The sequence below is a fragment of the Balaenoptera musculus genome, chromosome 9 (genome assembly GCF_009873245.2).
Source record: "Balaenoptera musculus isolate JJ_BM4_2016_0621 chromosome 9, mBalMus1.pri.v3, whole genome shotgun sequence".
In the NCBI taxonomy this organism is placed as follows: domain Eukaryota; kingdom Metazoa; phylum Chordata; class Mammalia; order Artiodactyla; family Balaenopteridae; genus Balaenoptera; species Balaenoptera musculus.
The window spans coordinates 87,377,373-87,396,214 of NC_045793.1; the positions used below are offsets into that span (position 1 = coordinate 87,377,373).

The following is an 18,842-nucleotide window of genomic DNA, read 5'->3' on the forward strand; positions in this document are numbered from 1 at the left end:
TAGGAGCATTTCCAATGTTATCTCTGTTTGCTGAGGTTAGTGCCACAATAAGGAGGTAAAGACTTTACACCACTAAAGTCTTCCCTGAGGAAAAAAAGAAACAAACAATCTCTGTTATCTACAAACTCTGTATCATGTGTGGGCCATTATCCATTTTCAGCTTTCCTGGCTTTCTTGGTGTTTTTCTCATGAAATGGACTAATTTTCTCTGATAAGTAACCTTGGAAATTCCATGGTAAAGTACATACATTGTAAACCTCAGTATCACCCCTGCTCTGATTTTCTGTGTGAATCTACAAAGTGGAAGATGATTCCAATTAAATCTTAATTTAAGGTGAAACATCTCTTTTGTATCTTAACAAAAACAATTACATAATATTCTGTTGACAGGAGATTTTTTTTAAAAAGAATTTATTTTCAAGGGTGTTAATGTCCCTACTTAACCTAGTGATTAAAAATTATTTATTTTCTGTAGCTAAGTCAGAATTTATAACAATTCTGACAGATAAGGCAAGCAAGTTTCTGTACTCTCCAAACACTGTTCTACTTCCATGGTTACATGGCAGGATTCACAAGGAAAACATTCCCCTTAAGTACAAAGCACTTTGTAAGTTCTTTGGGAGCCAAAAGATTTCTCATGTAAACACCAAAGTTCTTATTTTCATTTGTTATATAAAATAATTCTTTTAAAATGCAAATATCATTTATAAATGAATGGTGCTGCCGATGATGACTTTTAAAATTTCTGTCCTATAACAAGTAAAATTTTTGTCTTTATCTGATCAAGCAAATGATTAAAAATCTAGAGCGGCTCATGGGTATATCATGGGTAGTTATGGAAGTTGAATGGTTACAGAAGTTACGGTCTTTATGGTATGGTATTTATGGGGTTGGTATTTAACAGGCTGAACCGCTATAGTAGAGGTTCTTGAACTGTGTCCCCAGCGACCCTAAGGTTCTGTAGAATATTTCATGAAGGTTAAAGGAAGTGGGGTAGGGAGAGATGCCAGGAGAATGTATGCTGCATGAAACACTGTTCATCTCGAATAGTTCTGCTTTTATATCTTGGATTTTGAGGCTTCATCTTCAATTTCACTTAAAAGATTTTGTTCTGTTTTCAAAAATATTTGAAAATCACTGCCTCCCCATTGCATATCCTTTGCTCAGTCAGCAAAAATAAAACTGAAATAGATGTACAATGGCTCTAACTTGTTATGATATTTCTTTTTTTTTTTTTAATTTTATTTTTTTTTATTAATTAATTTTTTTTTGGCCGCATTGGGTCTTCATTGCTGCGTGTGGGCTTTCTCTAGTTGCTGCGAGCGGGGGCTACTCTTTGTTGCGGTGCGTGGGCTTCTCGTTGCAGTGGCTCCTCTTGTTATGGAGAACGGGCTCTAGGCATGCGGGCTTTAGTAGTTGTGGCACGAGGGCTCAGTAGTTGTGGCTCATGGGCTCTAGAGCTCAGGCTCGGTAGTTGTGGCGCACGGGCTTAGTTGCTCCGTGGCATGTGGGATCTTCCTGGACCAGGGCTCGGACCCGTGTTCCCTGCATTGGCAGGCGGATTCTTAACCACTGAGCCACCAGGGAAGTCCCAGATATTTCTAACTTTAAACATTTAAGTATCTGAGAATTTAGGTGGACTTGATGTGGAAAATGCATTCAGAAACTCAGAAGAAATTTCTCCTCTTTAAGTGTGCCTTGTAAAGTAGTGATTCAGTAGTGTGATTCTTTTGGTGGAGGATGTTACTAATTACTATGTACATCTATTCCTTTGAAAGTGGCATGGCTACACATGTTACAGTGCACTGAGTTTGCAAGGAATATCAAGAAGAAGAGCAAAGGCTTCCTGCTTTCAAAGATCCTAAAGCTACTATAGATTAGCTTAAAAAACAGGAAAGAAATAATAAGTGGCATATGGTACAAGCACTATGCAGGGAAGTTACAGCAACAGAAGTGTTCCCATTTTGTCAAGGAAGTGGCATGCTTTAGGAAGGTGGGGTCTGAGCTGTCCTGGAAAAAATGCGTAGAATTCTGAAGCACTGAAGTGTGGCAAGCACTCCTGGGCTGTGTAGAGGTTGAGCAAAAGCAGGTTGGAAAATCAGAAGCTAGTTAGGAAAACGATGATATGTCTAATGTGGCTGGAGCATAAGGTATATATAGCAGAGAACAGTAAAAAAAAAAAAAAATTAAAGAGAAGAAAGAAATGGTGGATCAGATTGTAGAGGGATTTGACTATAAGTTCAAGCAAGTGATAGTTAATCCTTATGTTAATGCAAGAAAAAAATCAAATCTAAGTGCCTACAATCTCCCCCTGCCACCTATTGATTGTTCAGTTCTGTGCCTGGACCTGAGGTGATGATGGGATACTGGGTGGGGAGGAAAACTGGAAGGAACTCTAAAGACTATTTTATAAAATAATGAAATGGCCAAAGGTATCAAGGAGAAGAGGAGTGTAGATAGAAAGGGGGAAAAACCTGCCTGGGGATGGGAAAAAAAGTTTCCGAGGAAGTTTTTAAAGAGGGGGTCAAGTGGGGTGTGTGTGGGAGAGGCATCTGCTTTGATGAGGAATTTCAGGAAGCTTTGCCGCATGCTGTGCTGTGGAAGTCCCTCCTCTCTTCCAGAAGGAACCTTCAGTACAGTCAAGTTGCTTTCCACAGCTTTCTGGAGGCAGATCTGTGTTTCCTTTGGCTGTGCTGAGATGGGTTTTAGGGTGGAAGAGAGATGGCTCCCTTTTATTCAGTTCACAAACCATCTGCACAGAGCATGGGGGTCTCCCCAGCACCCCAGGGGGACTGGAGTTGTGGTGCTGGTGGTGACAGGAGATATGAAGGGGAGAGAATGGGGAGCGACCTTCACCTCTGCATCCTTCACTTCTATATCCACCACATCCAACTCTGTTTTACGTATTGTGCTGCTGTGTATGGTTTTTACTGGAAAAAAAGTGATAAAAGCAGTTTAAGAAGAGGGTGAAAATCACGATGGTAGGCAGTGAGGTACCCCTGAAGGTGAGAAATGTACTATTAGTGTAAAATGAGGCTCAGAGAACTTACATGGCCTTCTGAAGCCTGGACGGCTAGTACATGCAGACCAAGGATTACAACCCATTTTTACTGAACCACTCTTCCACTCCCCGCAACCCCCCACCAATCAGAGATTTTCTTTCCAAACCAGTAGTATTTAAGACAGTTTGAACCTGTCCATTCTGAGATGTAGTCTCTATAGACAGCAAAATTCCTGTCTTCTTAATCTGAGGTTGATGTCTGGTAATGCTTGTACCCCCTTAATTCGTATCTCTGATGCCACCCAGGTATACTTGTTTGCCTACACCTAGGCATGCATGGGCTGGGAATATGTAAAGAACATTTGCCTCAGAAGATAATGGACTTGGCACGAGGTTCTAAGCTTCCCGTCATCTCCTCTCCATTTCCCCTTATACCAACATACATGCCAGATAGAATAAAGGTTAAAATATGATGACTCAAACTATCAATGTACTAGGAGAAAACACAGGAAACAATTTATGTAACAGAGTGCCAAAGTTCTTCTTAAGTATTACATAAAATCTTGAAGTTATAAAAGAAAAGATCAGTAAATTTAAGCACATAAAAAATAAGCTGCCACATGGAGAAAAGCCACCTTAAGCAAACTCAAAAGAAATCCAAAATCTGAGAGAAAGAGTTTGGAGTGCATATTATACACAAAGGCCTACTTTCTGTATGTATAAAGAGTTTCTATGAATCTCTAAGAAAAACTACACACAAAAAAAGGAAAAAAGGATGTGAACAAAATTTACAAAAAAAAGAAAGTACAAATTGGTCTCTACATTAACCATGCTTCCAGCTTCTGTAAAGTTGATGCTTTAACATCTGCCCTACATGCCTATGCCAGATACGCCTTGTTCAAAACAACCTGATAATATGCCTGAGTCACCTTGCCTCCCTCATTGTCCTCCTCCCCCACCTTGACAAGAGTCCTCCTCCTGGGAGGAGGACAACTTTTCAAATGGAAACCAACCAATCCAGAGTCCAAACCCTCAACCATCTCGTTTATTAGGCCCTCACACACTGGTTAACTGTACAACTGCCCTAATCATCCCAATGCCAGGTGCCAAACAACTAGGGACCTCTCCTATGCCCCAGAGCCTGCTGAAATTATTCAAACTAGCCAGTCCTAAACTGCTTACTCTGCCTCATCCATTCCTTCCCAGGGAAACAACCATAAAGGCTCTTGCCCACTGTTCCTCCCTCTCCCTCTGCCTCCTGACCCACCTGCTGCTTCCCCACGTGGCCCCCCGCCATGACATGGCATGCCTCCTTCTTTTAGGAACTGTGAGTAATAAACTATCATTCCAGTGGCAATTGTCTCCTGACCCGTTGGCCTTCCTATACCTCACATTTTCTATTAATACACTATATTTTATTTATCTATCTATCTATCTATTTATTTATTGGCTGAACCCCGAGGCTTGCGGGATCTCAGTTCCCCGACCAGGGATTGAACCCGGGCCACAGCAGGGAAAGCGCCAGATCCTAATCACTAGGCCACCAGGGACTCCCAATACACTGTATTTTAAAACAATCTTAAACATATGAAAAGATGCTCCACTCCACTCATTTTAAGGTAAATGTAAATAAAGACTATGATGAGATAACCTTTTCCCCCAACAGAGTGACAAAAGTTGAAAAGTCAGACAGAGCACAGTAAAGAGACATTTATTGTTGAGGGGAACATAAATTATTATAACCTTTATGGAGAGCACCTTAGCAGTAAAAAAAGTCTTTTTAAATACACGAACTCATGATCTGGCAATTCCACTTCAAAAGTATTGAAAGTAGGATCTCAAAGAGATACTTGTACACTATGTTCATAGCAGCATTATTTATAATAGCCAAGAGGTGGGAGCAACCCAAGTGTCCACTGACAGCTAAACGGATAAACAAAATGTGGTATGTACATACAATGGAATATTATTGTCTTAAAAAGGAGGGAAATCCTGTCACATGGTACAACATGGATGTATCTTGAAGACATTATGCTAAGTAAAATAAGCCAGTCACAAAAGACGAATACTGTAAACTATGAGGTATCTAAGAGTAGTCAGATTCATAGAAACAAAGTAGAATGTGGTTTCCAGGAGCTGGGAGGAGGAGGAAATGAGAAGGTGTTGTTTAGTCGATAGAGAGTTTCAGTTTTGCAAGATGAAAAATTCTGGAAATTGGCTGCAGAGCAAGGTGAATATACTTAGCACTACTGAACTGTACATTTAAAAATGGTCAAGATGGTATATTCTATGTTATGTCTATTTTTCCACAATTAAAAAAATTTTTTTAAGTGAACAAACCCATTGATCCAGCAATCCCACTATTAGGAATTTGTCCTTTTTTTTTTTTTTTTTAATTCTTTTAGTTCAGGGGCTGTCTTATTTACTTTAATATTCCACATTGTATGTAGTATAGTTCTTTTTTTGAGGGTTTTCAGTAAACATTTATTGGAGGTAAATTCTACTGACTTAAAGTATGCTCACTTTTTAAAATAAGAAGGTGCACTAGTGTTAGTATTTGGAACTATGGATAATTTTCTAAAATAATGCCAATGTTTAAGATTTTTATAGAAAATAGTTACACATTTGATTAAATCTAAGACATCATTGAATATATGACACACCATTATTTTATGTTCTATGGAGATAGGAAAAAAATGCTGTCAAATTATGACAAAATGCTTTTTTATCACTTGAATTTTTATTTTACACTCATTGAGTTTTTTAAATTAATTTTTATTGGAGTATAGTTGCTTTACAATGTTGTGTTAGTTTCTCCTGTACAGCAAAGTGAATCAGCTATATATTTACATATATCCCCTCTTTTTTGGGATAGGAATTTGTCCTTTTAATATAATTATTTCAGTGTGAAATGAGGCACGCCTAAGTTTACTGACTATATCATTGTCTGTAAGAGCAGAAGGTCAGAAATAATCCAAATATCTTATAATAGGGATTTGGTTAAAGTATACTCCACCGTGCATTGAAATACCATGCAAACATTAAAAAGAACATAACAGTTGCATGTATATGTGAAAACAGCAAGTATGTATATTATACTACCACTTGCTTGTTTGTGCGTAGACTTCTGCAAGGCTATATAGGAGACTGTTAATGATGGTTGCCTCTGGGGAAGGGGACAGCGGACTGTGGGATGGGGTGGCAGGCTGACTTACTTTTCACTGTGTACTATTCTGCACCTTTGAATTTTGTACTACAGTAAGTCCCCTACATCGGAACCTTCAAGTTGCAAACTTTCAAAGATGCGAACGTGCGTTCACATGTCCAATCACGTAAGTTAGTTCACATGTCTGGTGTATATTGTCACATGAGTGCATCCTCTACAAGTGGTTGTGCTTTTGTGTACTTTACTGTACAGTACTGTATTGAGTACAGTAGTACAGTGTCTTTATTTCAAGCCCAGGATGTCCGGAAGCAAGCGTAAAAGCAGCGGTATATAGCCAATTGTGTTAGTTGGGTACCTAGGCAAACTTTGTTGGACTTACAAACGAATTGGACTTATGAAGTCGCTCTTGGTACAGAACTCATTTGTATGTAGAGGACTTACTGTACTGCATATTTTATGTATTAGAAAATAGTTAAAAAGAAAAAATTACTAACCTCATGGCTGAAAAAACTTTAATACCTGGCTCTCTGATATTCTATTCTTTAACTTCCTAGTCTGGCTTGTATCTCACTACTTGACCACTGAGATCCTGATCTTGTTTGGCTAATGAAGACTGTAATGACTGCTTTGTTTTAGCAGACTTTTCTGGTGTTCACTACTGCTGACTCATTTACTGATGTTACCTGTAAATCCAGTTGCTGAATAGCCAAATTCCCAATCCTACTCCCCTCTGCTTTATTCCCCAAAAATCTCCCCAACAGATAAGAGTACCATCTCCCCATCCACCTATATAAAATAGATTTTAATCAAAAAAGCATTATTTATTTTAATCCTTAAGCTTCCATCTTTAGTGACTAATATATTCAAATAGTTCTTGGATTACTAAAGGTACTTTGTTTCTCAAGATGCACATTCTCTACTGAAAACCACAAGCTATCAAAAACCAACTTACTTTCTCTCTCAAGAACTTTCTTTCTCAGAGGAAAAAAACAGTACCATTAAGTATTTCTCCTAATCCTTAATTTAGAAAGCAACATCTGTTCACAGTGACTATCAAAAAAAAAAACAGCATCCGAGTTTAGAGTATTATTTTAAATATTTAAATCAACGTGCTACAATAGTAGCTAAAAAAACCAATGAAAAATAAAGAGGTAATTAAAACTTTATTAAGTATATAATTAAAATAAACACACGGGCATGCACGCACACACAAACTAGGTTCTCATTATGTCAGTAAAGGAATCAAAAGAGGGAAGGGGAAATCAAGAAGCATTAACCACCCAGATGAAGGAACACATGCGGCCGAGGGTAGAGCTGCTCCCTGCTGCATTTGCCTCTGGTACCAAGCCTGGAGTCTGACGTGTGATGGATGCTCAGGAAAGATTTTCAGAATGAGTAGAAGGAGATAAGCTCACAGACAGGAGGCAGAAGAACTGCCAAGTCCTCTCTAGCCCCAATTTTCAACACTCTCTGACTCCCACTTAATGCTGATCACGTGTTGAGATAGCGGAGTTTTTTGTGACAACACCCCAGATTCCTGGCCAGAATCATCTTCAGGGTGCCAAGGGTGAGGATATCCTAACATGGGGCCTTCTTTTCTCTTATCCTGAGTTCTTGTACAGTGTACGATTTTTACTGATTGAATTTAGGGGTGTTAATCTACTTTGCAAAGTGGAATATGGCTTCTACGCCTGTAATCCTGATATAAATCTCCAATTTTTGTAAATAGATATGAGCCGTGTCAGTACACCAAATGTTTAAGTGTATGCCAGGCATGACCCACGGTCTTCTTCCACATTGGAAAGATTTTAAAATTTCCGCCTTACTGTCAAAGTAAGAAAATAAAATAAGACCCTTTATGGGAAAAATGGAACCTATCTGTATTGTTTAATAAATTATCAGTCTGTTTAAAGTTTCTTGACAGCCAAACAAAATCTTGAAGAATTATTCTTGTAAGCCTGCCTCAATGTCTGAAGGAAAAGTGAAAACATGCCAACAATAGCAAGACTTGTGGAAATATTTTAAAAGGAAATTTAGCAGTTTTTAAATGCCTATTCTCTAAGTACAGCTATTAGTGAGGTGTGATAACTAAGAAAGGATAGGGAAACCGAAGAGAAATATTTAAATAGAGAGTTAAAATATTTATCTTTATTTTTTCTTTTAATATACAGTTTACTTAAAAAGTCAATTTGTAAAACCCTAAAATAGCAGTGTTTAAATGTGTGAATGTCAAGTGAAGAATGTCAGGTGAAATGTGTGTCAGGCTAGGAGACAGGAGACTGGGTTCCAGGCCTGGCTCTGCACTGCCTAGCTGTGCAAACCAGGGCAAGTCTCAATCTTTCAGAACCTTTAAGATGGAAATAATGATATCTCAAACTTCCCTATGGAATCATTATGAAAATTAAATTATATACTTGAAACTACCTTGACTGTAAGCTCCTTGAGGATGGGAATCTTACACTTTCATCTTTGTAACCAGTTACTTGATTAATTAATTCATGTATGAAAGAAATAGAAAACATTTTCAATCTTTGAAAAACATTTTAAATTTCATTACAGATTATTTCAAGAAACTCATCAGTAACTCTATAGAAGATCCAATCTTGAAAATGAAGGAAGCTTTAGTAGCATCAGAAAATCACCAATTTTTCAGAAATTAATTTAAAATTTTTATTAAAAATTCCAAAAATGTATTTAATCTGTTACCAGCCTTAAGAGATCAAAATTAATAAAAAATAAGAAAGTGTCTTTTGAACATGTGAATATCCCCCCCCAAAAAAGATATAATTTTAAAGGTAGGGAATTAGGTAAACAATGGCAACATCTTTTTATAAATATGCAGTGGTAGCCTGTGCTGTTAAATACACATAAGAAGCAATTTGCATTCCTTTCAGAAAAGCAGTCTGAATACCAAGAACCTGCTATGTCTATATCTCCAGCCCAGGGACTTCCCTGGTAAGCTTGAGATTCACATATTGGACACTCCCCTCAGACCATTGCTTATTCTGAATTCTCTGTCACTTATAGTACCATAATCCAGCCACTTTCCTAAATCAGAAATCCAAACATCAGTTTAGACTTTTTTCTCTCCCTCACCCCATCCCCATCCATTCAGACACTAAATCCAGCATTTTATACTTCCTTACTATCTCTCCTATATGTATTCTATCCTTTTTTCCATGGCCATTGCTTGGTTCAGTCTCTCTTCACATCTTATCTTGATAACTGAAATGGTATTCCAGTTGGTGATACGGTGGGAATGGAAAACAGATGAATTTAATAGATATTTAAGAGAGAAAATAAACTGACAGAATACAGGAGGAGAATTAGGTTTGGGAGGAGAATAATAAATTTAATTCTGAGCATGTTTAGTTGGAGGTAACTTGGGGGTCATCCAGGTGAAGACATTCCAAGTATGTGCATGTATAGGTGTGGGCAAAGCTTAAGATAAGAAAAGTAGGTTCATAGTGGACACCACGGATATGGACAAAATATCCCCTCTCATGTCCTACTGCCTCTGAAAAGCTTTTTTCCAGATCATCTCAACCCACGGTGATTGTTCCTTCCATTTAGTTCTAATCACACTTGTGGCACCTCCAGGTTCTCAACGACCCATTGCCTTTTGTTGATATTTAACATGTCAAGTTTCTTATTTCCCAAATTAAGCTTCTAAAGAACAGTACCCTTTTATATGCTTTATGCCTATGAGTGTCCATGGCGTCTAGCACTGTGCAGCACACAGGAGGTGCTCAAAACAAAGGAGGAGCTGAAAGGATACATTTGAGTAAATTTCAGTAACTTTAATAATAATGGTAATAAACATCTCCTAGCACAGAGCCTGGCACATAGTGGGTGCTGAATTAATATCTGTTAAGCGGAGTAAGACTTAATGTCTCCCACCGCTCTTCAAAAACTTCTTGCTATCTCAGTTCTTTTCCCATTGGACATGAAACTAAAACTTGAACACAAATATATTTATTACACATTTTTAAGGAGTCCAAAAGTTGATAGTTTTATATAGAAGCTGTTTCAGTGAAAAGGTCACATGTCAACAAGCCTAATCCATCTTCATCTACACACCCACAATGCTTGCATACCCCACACTCTACTTTTAACAGAATTTCGTATTCTGTACAGAGTCACACTTTTACTTCCTTAGTGTTTCCCTCCTGTTTCCCTTCACACTGTCCCTTGTGCCTCCCGAATGCTCCTGTGCTACCTTTTCTCTACCCCTTGGTTAAATCAGGTCAAAGACTTAACAACGACTGGCACAAGAATTATTTTTAGGAAATGAAGAGAAGGGAGGAGCTGACTCGTTCTGGTGAAAAATAAAAGAGCCAAAAGTCTTAGGCAAGATAATTTCATGTTTTGATTTTGGCTCTTGGCATTAAGACAAGGATGACTTTATGGCCTCCAAGTTTTGGAAAATTTCAACATCTGACACACTGACATTTGACAACCAAGGTCACCCTTAGAAATCAGTGCTACTTTGCATAACCATGCACAGTTTAGAAGTAGAAATCCTGACTTAGGGAATACCATGAAAGCTATAACTTACATTAAGCCTGAATGTGCCACAGACATGAGCTTTGAACGAAGAGACATATGCTATTTGTTAAAAGAATGATTTTTATATACTAAATATTTACTGCTTGTCTCTGTGCAAGGTCTTGAGCCAGGTGCTGTGTAGGATATAAATAAAATCACACATGACCCTTGCCATAGTATTAGATGAAAACAGTTACATATTGCCCATCAGGGTGTATATCTTGGTATAATCTTTTTGGAAAGCCATTTGAAGGTATCAACTAAAGCTGAATATAAACCTAAACTATGACACAGGAACCCCACTCCTAGGTAAACACCCAAGATAAATGAATTCATAAGTATAAGGCATGCACAAGAATGATCATGGTACCTTATTCATAATCATCCAAACAGGAAACAACCCAAGTCTCTAAATCTCTAAATAGAATAGAATGGACAAGAAAATTATGGTATATTTACACAAAAGAACACTATATAGCAATTTTTAAATATTGAACTAAGGCCCACATGGTGCTATGAATAAATTTCACAGATTCAGTGTTTACCAAAAGGAGCCAGACACAACGGAAAACATACTGTATGATTCCATTCATATGATTTTTGAAAAGAGGCAAAACTAATACATAGTGATAAGTCAGAATAGGTCTAACTTTGGTGGGAGAAATGACTGGGAAGAGTCTCAAGGGACACCACTGGGTTGCAGGAAGTATATTTTCATCTGAGTGGGAATATGGCAGGAATGAAGAAGAGATAAATTCAAGAAATACTTAATGGAGATATTTTACCCTCAAACTGATAAAGAGAATGCAGGAGGAGAATTAGGATTGGGAGAATGATGAATTTAGTTCTGAACATGTTGGTTATTGGCATATGTAAAAAAAATTCCTGGACCCTGAGTATTTGTGAGGTTTACTGTGTATATGTTATACCTTAACAAAAAAAATTTTTTTAAGAAAAGTTTTCAACGGGACAAGAAAAGTCTGTGGAGTGCCAGGCCTCATAATTAGGCAGCAGTGGAAGAGTTGGGGAGCAGGTGTCCAGAATTAACCCACACAGTCCATTGATGTGACTTAGTTCCCAAGCACCACTTTGAACATTAATCCCAAAGTGTGAATTTAACACAGTGTAGTTCATATCCTGTTAAGTCTTACTGTTTAATGTGATCATAATATCAGTGAGAAATTAAATTTTCTATGCAAAATATTATATGATGAGAAGATATTCAATAAATATCTGTTAATGATCTCGTATCAAGTGAAAGGTACAGCCTACAAATGCTGTAAGAGTAGACAGGTTGGAGAAAACACTGTGAACTGACTGCTCAGGCACAGTTTTTTGAAGGAGGTGGGAACTGAGCCAGATTCTAAAAGGTTAGGAATAGATGCAGGGGTTGCAAAGTGTGGCCTATACAAGTGTTTGATCTGAGTTTTTCAGTTGGAGTAGCACAGTCTTTCAAGAGGCAACGTGAGTAGGAGGATTGTGGACAGCCACGACCTTGTATCATGCTTTGTGAATATGTGCCAGTTTCCTAGCCATCTGAATACGGGAGAGTCCATGCTAAGGGGAGTAACATAAGCGGAAGATCATGAGGACCTAAGTAAATTATTAGATTACAAAAATAGTTTGGGCCCAAATCGCAGAGTGCCATAAATACTGAACACATTCTGTAGGCAATATTAGATGACAGCATGACATCCATGTTTTACAGCTCAATAGTGCTGGACCAATTGTCTGACTAGCATTAACAACAATAAATGCTATAAGCAGCATCTGGTTCTTTCAATGTGATGCCAAGCATCTGGGTCTTTGGAAGTGGATTTCTGACTGCTTTCTTTCAGAGCTCTTGCTATTCTGCAGATTCAGCTTCTGTTTAGACAACTGAAGGAGGATAGCTTTTATATAGTAGGTTAAAAAAATTGTAAGACTCGTGAATCTTAGAGGAATGTTAAAAGAGTTAGAAAAAAAAGCTATAGATGCCGATAGGAACAATCTCAGGGGTGTTTATTATGGAAACAAAGTCGTTTGAAGCCAATAATTCATTCTGCAAGATTTTGCTGGCTAAAGGAAGAATTCTCCGGCAGTAAAATTACTGATGTAATTACTACTCAAAATGGGAGGACCATTCTTTCATCGTATAATCTAAGTTATCTACTGTATTAGGGGCTGGTCATACTCAATGATTAATAGCTATAATTTGTGCATACATGAGTATTGAGAGATTCTTGAAATATTTAATGAATTGTTACATTGAAGATCAATATGCAAGAGAAGTTGTCCTAAGTTCTCCTTTGACTTTACAAGTCAAATCTTCCATATTTCTTTATCTGTGGCTTAAAAAATTTGACTATAATTTTTATTGTTAGCATAACCTTTGGTAGAAATAAACTGTACCTTTATTTGATATAATTATTAAAGGTAGTGGTATAAAAGTAGAAATACTATTGCAAAGCTGGACATATGATGGATTTTAGCAGAAATAGAGAACGCTGATCATTTGAAAATATTAATACTAGAGATATGAACTCATCGTTCTAAATATATCAAGATACGTATAGAAACAGATATAAATTTGTGTGGATAAATATATTTATGCACCTATTTCCCAGCTCTGAGAGTGCTGAGAAGCAATGACAGACCAATAGCAATGAACACACCCAGCACTGAGATCTTAGTTTTCAAATATCATTCTCCACTAAAATAGGAACCAAGGATCCTTTGAGAAATGGCTGATCCTAGAGTTGGAGCAAAGAAAATGCAAGATGAACCTGGAACATATTCTATGACAGAAAGTTAAAAGGTACACAAAGAATCATAGGAGCATGTCAAAAGTGAGCCTTCTTGAAAGGGTGTACACTGGCCAAATCTGGGACAACTGAAGAATCAAAATGAATAATGGCAATAATGGATTATAGCTCATTGAGTAGAATAAGAACTCATGAGTCCACCCTGATGGATGGATGGATGGATGGATGGATGGATGGATAGACAGATAGAAAGAATAGAAGAGAAAGTTCTACCTTATAGTAGGAAGACAACTAATAAATGTAGAAAAAATGATGGAATGAGAAAATTGCCATTTGGCAACCATTGTAATAATAATTAATTTGGGCAAGAATCATCAAGAGATGTAAAACTAGTAGGTGAAAATTTTAGAAGGAATAGGATACTTAAATAGCCTCAGAGTATCTCCCCATAGGTGCTTATCAATTTCAAGAAGAAAAATAATAACTTTATAGGAGAGAAAGCTAGAAGTCACCACCTTAACCAAGTGATCAATGCTGAAAACATGAGTAATGGGACAAACTGACATCATGTGTTCCTGATATGAGGTTTATATGTATATATAAAACAAAAGCTCAACAACAGTTGTAGCAATTGTTTAAAATATTTACACCAAGAAAATATTTGGGCAGGGATTTAGTATTGCTTCTTGGTTTTAAGTAAAGTCTCATTTTGCCCAAAGACTTTTTTAAGCTTATTTTTATTATGACTATCAAATTTCTTAGATGTTTTATTCAGTTATATTTACACAAGGTTAAGAGTCCAGAATTCAAATGTCCTCTAAATCATTTTCTAAAGTACAGCTCTCAAGCGTGACAGATTGCATATGTGGTCAGTTACTGTTAAAGAAAAACTCTCCTCATATATGGATATTTCCTAAATGTTCATCTCATTTTTTTAAAAATCAGACAAAAATCTAACAAAAATCAGATTCCCCTTTTTGCTTCTCTGCTAATAGGAAACAGCATGTTTCTGTGCTCTACTGCAGTAACTACATTTGGTTAGGTAAATGTATATTCTTTCTATCGTTATATGACAAGATCTTTTATCTTCATTTTATGGATGTAAATGTAATGTATCCAGTAATGAAAGAAATCATTTACCAACATACAGAGTATACGTAAGTGGCTGCATATATGCAAATATTTATTATGCCTTAAAAGTATCAGTACCTACACTACTGCATTAGTCTAAGATTATACCATAGGCTTTTGGAAGAGAATGTAGGGGCTATTTTATTTTAAAGTGCTTCAAACAGTACACATTTCCTCCAGGTTGCAAATAGTAAATTATTTTGATAATGATATTAACTTCATCTGAATTTTTAAGTAGATAGTGAGGCAAGTCTTACTGTAATATATAAATATATATGTACCTCATGCAGACAAATGAAAGCTGGAGTTGTAGATACATCAACGAATCGCTCATCTCGGATGTTAATCGTGGGTGCTACAGCATAAATGGGGTCTTCTTGATCCTTTTCACCTTTCTCCTCTTCTTCTTCTTGTTCTGTGTCTGTGGTACTGTCTTCCATTTTTCACAATTCTAAAATAAAATCATTCCATATTCAGCTATTTAGGGATGTCTTCAGTTATGGTAAAATTAATGGAAAATAATAAAAGCAAGTAAAGCAACTAGAGTAATCTATTCAATGAAATTATAGGTCAGGAAAGTTAGCTACAATCACATTATTATAAAAGACTGCCTTTTTGTAAAGATACTCTCCAATGATGCACTCAAAGCAATAATTCTAATTTTAAAGAGTAGACTATTACTGCATTAATTGGAAAAAATTATGTAACTAGAATATAAGCTCCATGAAGGCAGAAAAGAAACCTAATTTTGTTTATGGAGCATTGTAGTAGGCACTCAATTACTATTCATGGATTGGGTTAATAAAAAGAAGCTTCATCCTTAAAATATAACACAAAGTTAATTCAAATTATTTTTGGAAACATAAAAACCAGCACCCTGTGGTGCCACATACTGCCTTAGGCATGCATCTGCACACTAGGCTGCCAGGCTGATTGTTCCATACCCACACTGCTTGCTACCCACACAGCTCATGCCTATATGCTTGTGCGCATTGCCAACTGGCCTGTCTGTGCTGTTCATGTGTGTGCTCAGTTGTCCCATCAGACTTCACTTACAAAGCATAAGCTCAAAAATAAAATTACTAAGGATTTCAAGATGGTGTCGCCAGAGCATTAAGCCAAGTGCAGGCCCTTCAGAGAATTGATCCCTTTTTCTTTTTTTTTTTTTGGCAGCACCACGAGGCATGTGGGATCTTAGTTCCCTGACCAGGGATCGAACCCAGGCCCCTTGTATTGGGAGGACAGAGTCTTAACCAGTGAACTGCCAGGGAAGTCCTGAGCGGGTCCTTTTTTGACTGCACAGGTCACACACCTTTGAAGCCAGCCCTGTGTATTGGCCGTCGGTTTGCTCATGTAGTCAAGTGGACCCAGAGTAGTTTCTAAAAGGGCCCCTGTCTTGCCTGGCAAGGTCTCTGTTGGCTCATTTTGGTGGCATTGGGATGGTTACCCTTCTAAGAGAGAACTGGTAAGAGGTCTCCACTGCATAAGAGAATGCTAATCTAATCTGCTCTTTTGATCTCTGATATATGTGAATCTGCATGCAACAGAAGAGCGTACTTACTTTCTTCTCTTGCTGGAGAGGATAACTCCGTCATAAGTTTTTTTTTTGCTTAAAAAATTTTTTTAAATTTATTATACAATTTTTTAAAAAATATTGGCTATATTCCCCATGTTGTACATGATCTCTTTTTTTTTAAATTATTTATTTATTTATTTATTTTTGGCTGTGTTGGGTCTTCGTTTCTGTGCGAGGGCTTTCTCTAGCTGTGGTGAGTGGGGGCCGCTCTTCATCGCGGTGCGCGGGCCTCTCACTGTCGCGGCCTCTCTTGTTGTGGAGCACAGGCTCCAGACGCGCAGGCTCAGTAGTTGTGGCTCACGGGCCCAGTTGCTCCACGGCATGTGGGATCTTCCCAGACCAGGGCTCGAACCCGTGTCCCCTGCATTGGCAGGCAGATTCTCAACCACTGCGCCACCAGGGAAGCCCCTATTATACAGTTTTTAAAGGTTACTTTCTATTTACAGTTATTACAAAATATTGGCTATATTCCCTGTGTTGTATAATACATCCTTGAGCCTATCTTACACCCAATAATTTGTACCTCCCCACTGGTAACCACTGGTTTGTTCTCTATATCTGTGAGTCTGCTTCTTTTATGTTATATTCACTAGTTTGTTACATTTTTTAGAGTCCACAAATAAGTGATATCATGCAGTATTTATCTTTCTCTGTTTGACTTATTTCACTTAGCATAATGCCCTCCAAGTCCAACCATGTTGCCGCAAATGGCAAAATTTCTTTCTTCTTAATGGCTGAGTAGTATTCCACGTGTATATACATATGACATCTTCTTTATCCATTCAACTGTTGGTGGACACTTAGGTTGTTTCCATATCTTGGCAATTGTAAATAATGCTCCTATGAACAGTGGTGTGCATGTATCTTTTTGAATTAGTGTTTTTGGCTTTTTTTGGATATATACCCGTGGAATTGCCTGGTCATATGGTAGCTCTATTTTTAGTTTTTTGAGGAACCTCCATACTGTTGTCCACAGTGGCTGCACCAATATACACTCCCATCAACAGTGTATAAGGGTTCCCTTTTCTCAACATCCTTGCCAACATTTGTTACTTGTGGTCTTTTTGATGATAGCCATTCTGACAGGTGAGGTGATATCTCATTGTGGTTTAGATTTGCATTTTCCTGATGATTAGCGACGTTGAGCATCTTTTCATGTGCCTGTTGGCTGGCCATCTGCATTTCCTCCTTGGAAAAATGTCTACTCAGGTCTTCTGCCCATTTTTTTTGATTGGGTTGTTTGTTTTTTTGATATTGAGTTGTATGAGCTGTTTATATTTGTTGGATCTCAATCCCTTATTGGTCATATAATTTGCAAATATTTTCTCCCATTCAGTAGGTTGTCTTTTCATTTTGTTGATGGTTTCCTTTGCTGTGCAAAAGCTTTTAAGTTTAATTAGTTCCCATTTGTTTATTTTTGCTTTTATTTCCTTTACTTTTGGAGAGGGATCCAAAAAAATATTGCTATTTATGTTGAAGAGTGTTCTGCCTATGTAATTTTAAGGCTTTGTTGAACATGTATCACCTCTATTTTATCAGATTAGCTACTGTTTGATGATAGGGATCCCCATTCTTTTAATGTGGAAAATATGTTCTGAAATATGAATCCAGAAGGCCTGGTAGGCTCTTATTCCTGAATTTATTAAAGTGGCCACAGGCATATCATCGATTCATTACGTTTCTTTTCTCCTCTCTAAAATGGGAGTAACTAATTTTTCTGTTTCATAAAAAATACATGCATATTAGATGTGATAATGCCTCTGGACTTCTAGCTTCCACTCTGCTATCTCCAGTTTTCTGCCACAGCCATAAATTACACTTGCACTTGTCTTCCTCCTCTGCTACAAAAACACTTCATAGGTGGTAGCATGTACTTCTATCAGGAGGCACCACATGTCAGATTGTCTTTCTTTATGTGATATTAATAGTCATTGATTTTGTTTGGACTTCCCCTCCTTTAACATACATGTTTTTAATGCCATAAAGCAGTCTTTTAATAGAACCTATTATTATTAAGGCATCACAACACTTTACATTCGGCAATAATCACAATTTCTTGTTTAAATCTTCAGGGAGTCGAAAATGGTTTGGTGATATATCTAGATTTATTTGTGTTAATAATCTAAAACGTGTGTCCAATCATTTCATGGATGAAAAATGTTAAGGGCTTTCCCAGGAAACTAGTTTCTTCAGAACATTAGATCATATCTGTTATTTTCAGCTTTTTCTTTAAGAAATATTTCAAATGTAACCATAGGAACTTAGACAAATATCAGTTCATGAGTAATTTTGTTTTATCTAAACCCTTTCACTTCCCCTCTCCACTCTCCATATTATTTTGAAGCAAAATCTAGACATCTAGACTTAATAATATATTCTGAAGAATTTCATAATAATATATATAGTTCTCATTCCATTTCACAGCTCCATAGCACCCCATTGCATAGATGTGCCACAAACTATTCAAATAATCCCCTGTTTATAAATATATGGAATGTTTCCAGCTTTCTGCTATTACAGTTTTGCAAAGTACAGTACATCTATTTATTTTAAAGTAGATAGATTGGGAGTTTGGGATTGACATGTACGCACTGCTATATTTAAAATAAAATGCCTTTCCACGGGGGAAAAAAATTATATTTTAAAGGCTCTTGGAATCTTTACAATCAAGATGGC

The 18,842-nt window shown here is 37.2% G+C and overlaps 1 protein-coding gene across 1 annotated transcript in view; it reads right to left on the reverse strand.

Annotated features, from left to right (window-relative positions):
- Window positions 1-18,842, reverse strand: part of CCDC146 (coiled-coil domain containing 146) — a 138,554-nt gene that overhangs the window by 95,249 nt on the left and 24,463 nt on the right. Inside the window, exon 2 of the mRNA XM_036864252.1 lies at window positions 14,872-15,041. Coding sequence (XP_036720147.1) covers window positions 14,872-15,030 — 159 coding nt within the window. The 5' untranslated portion in view covers window positions 15,031-15,041. The remainder of the gene's footprint in view (window positions 1-14,871; window positions 15,042-18,842) is intronic.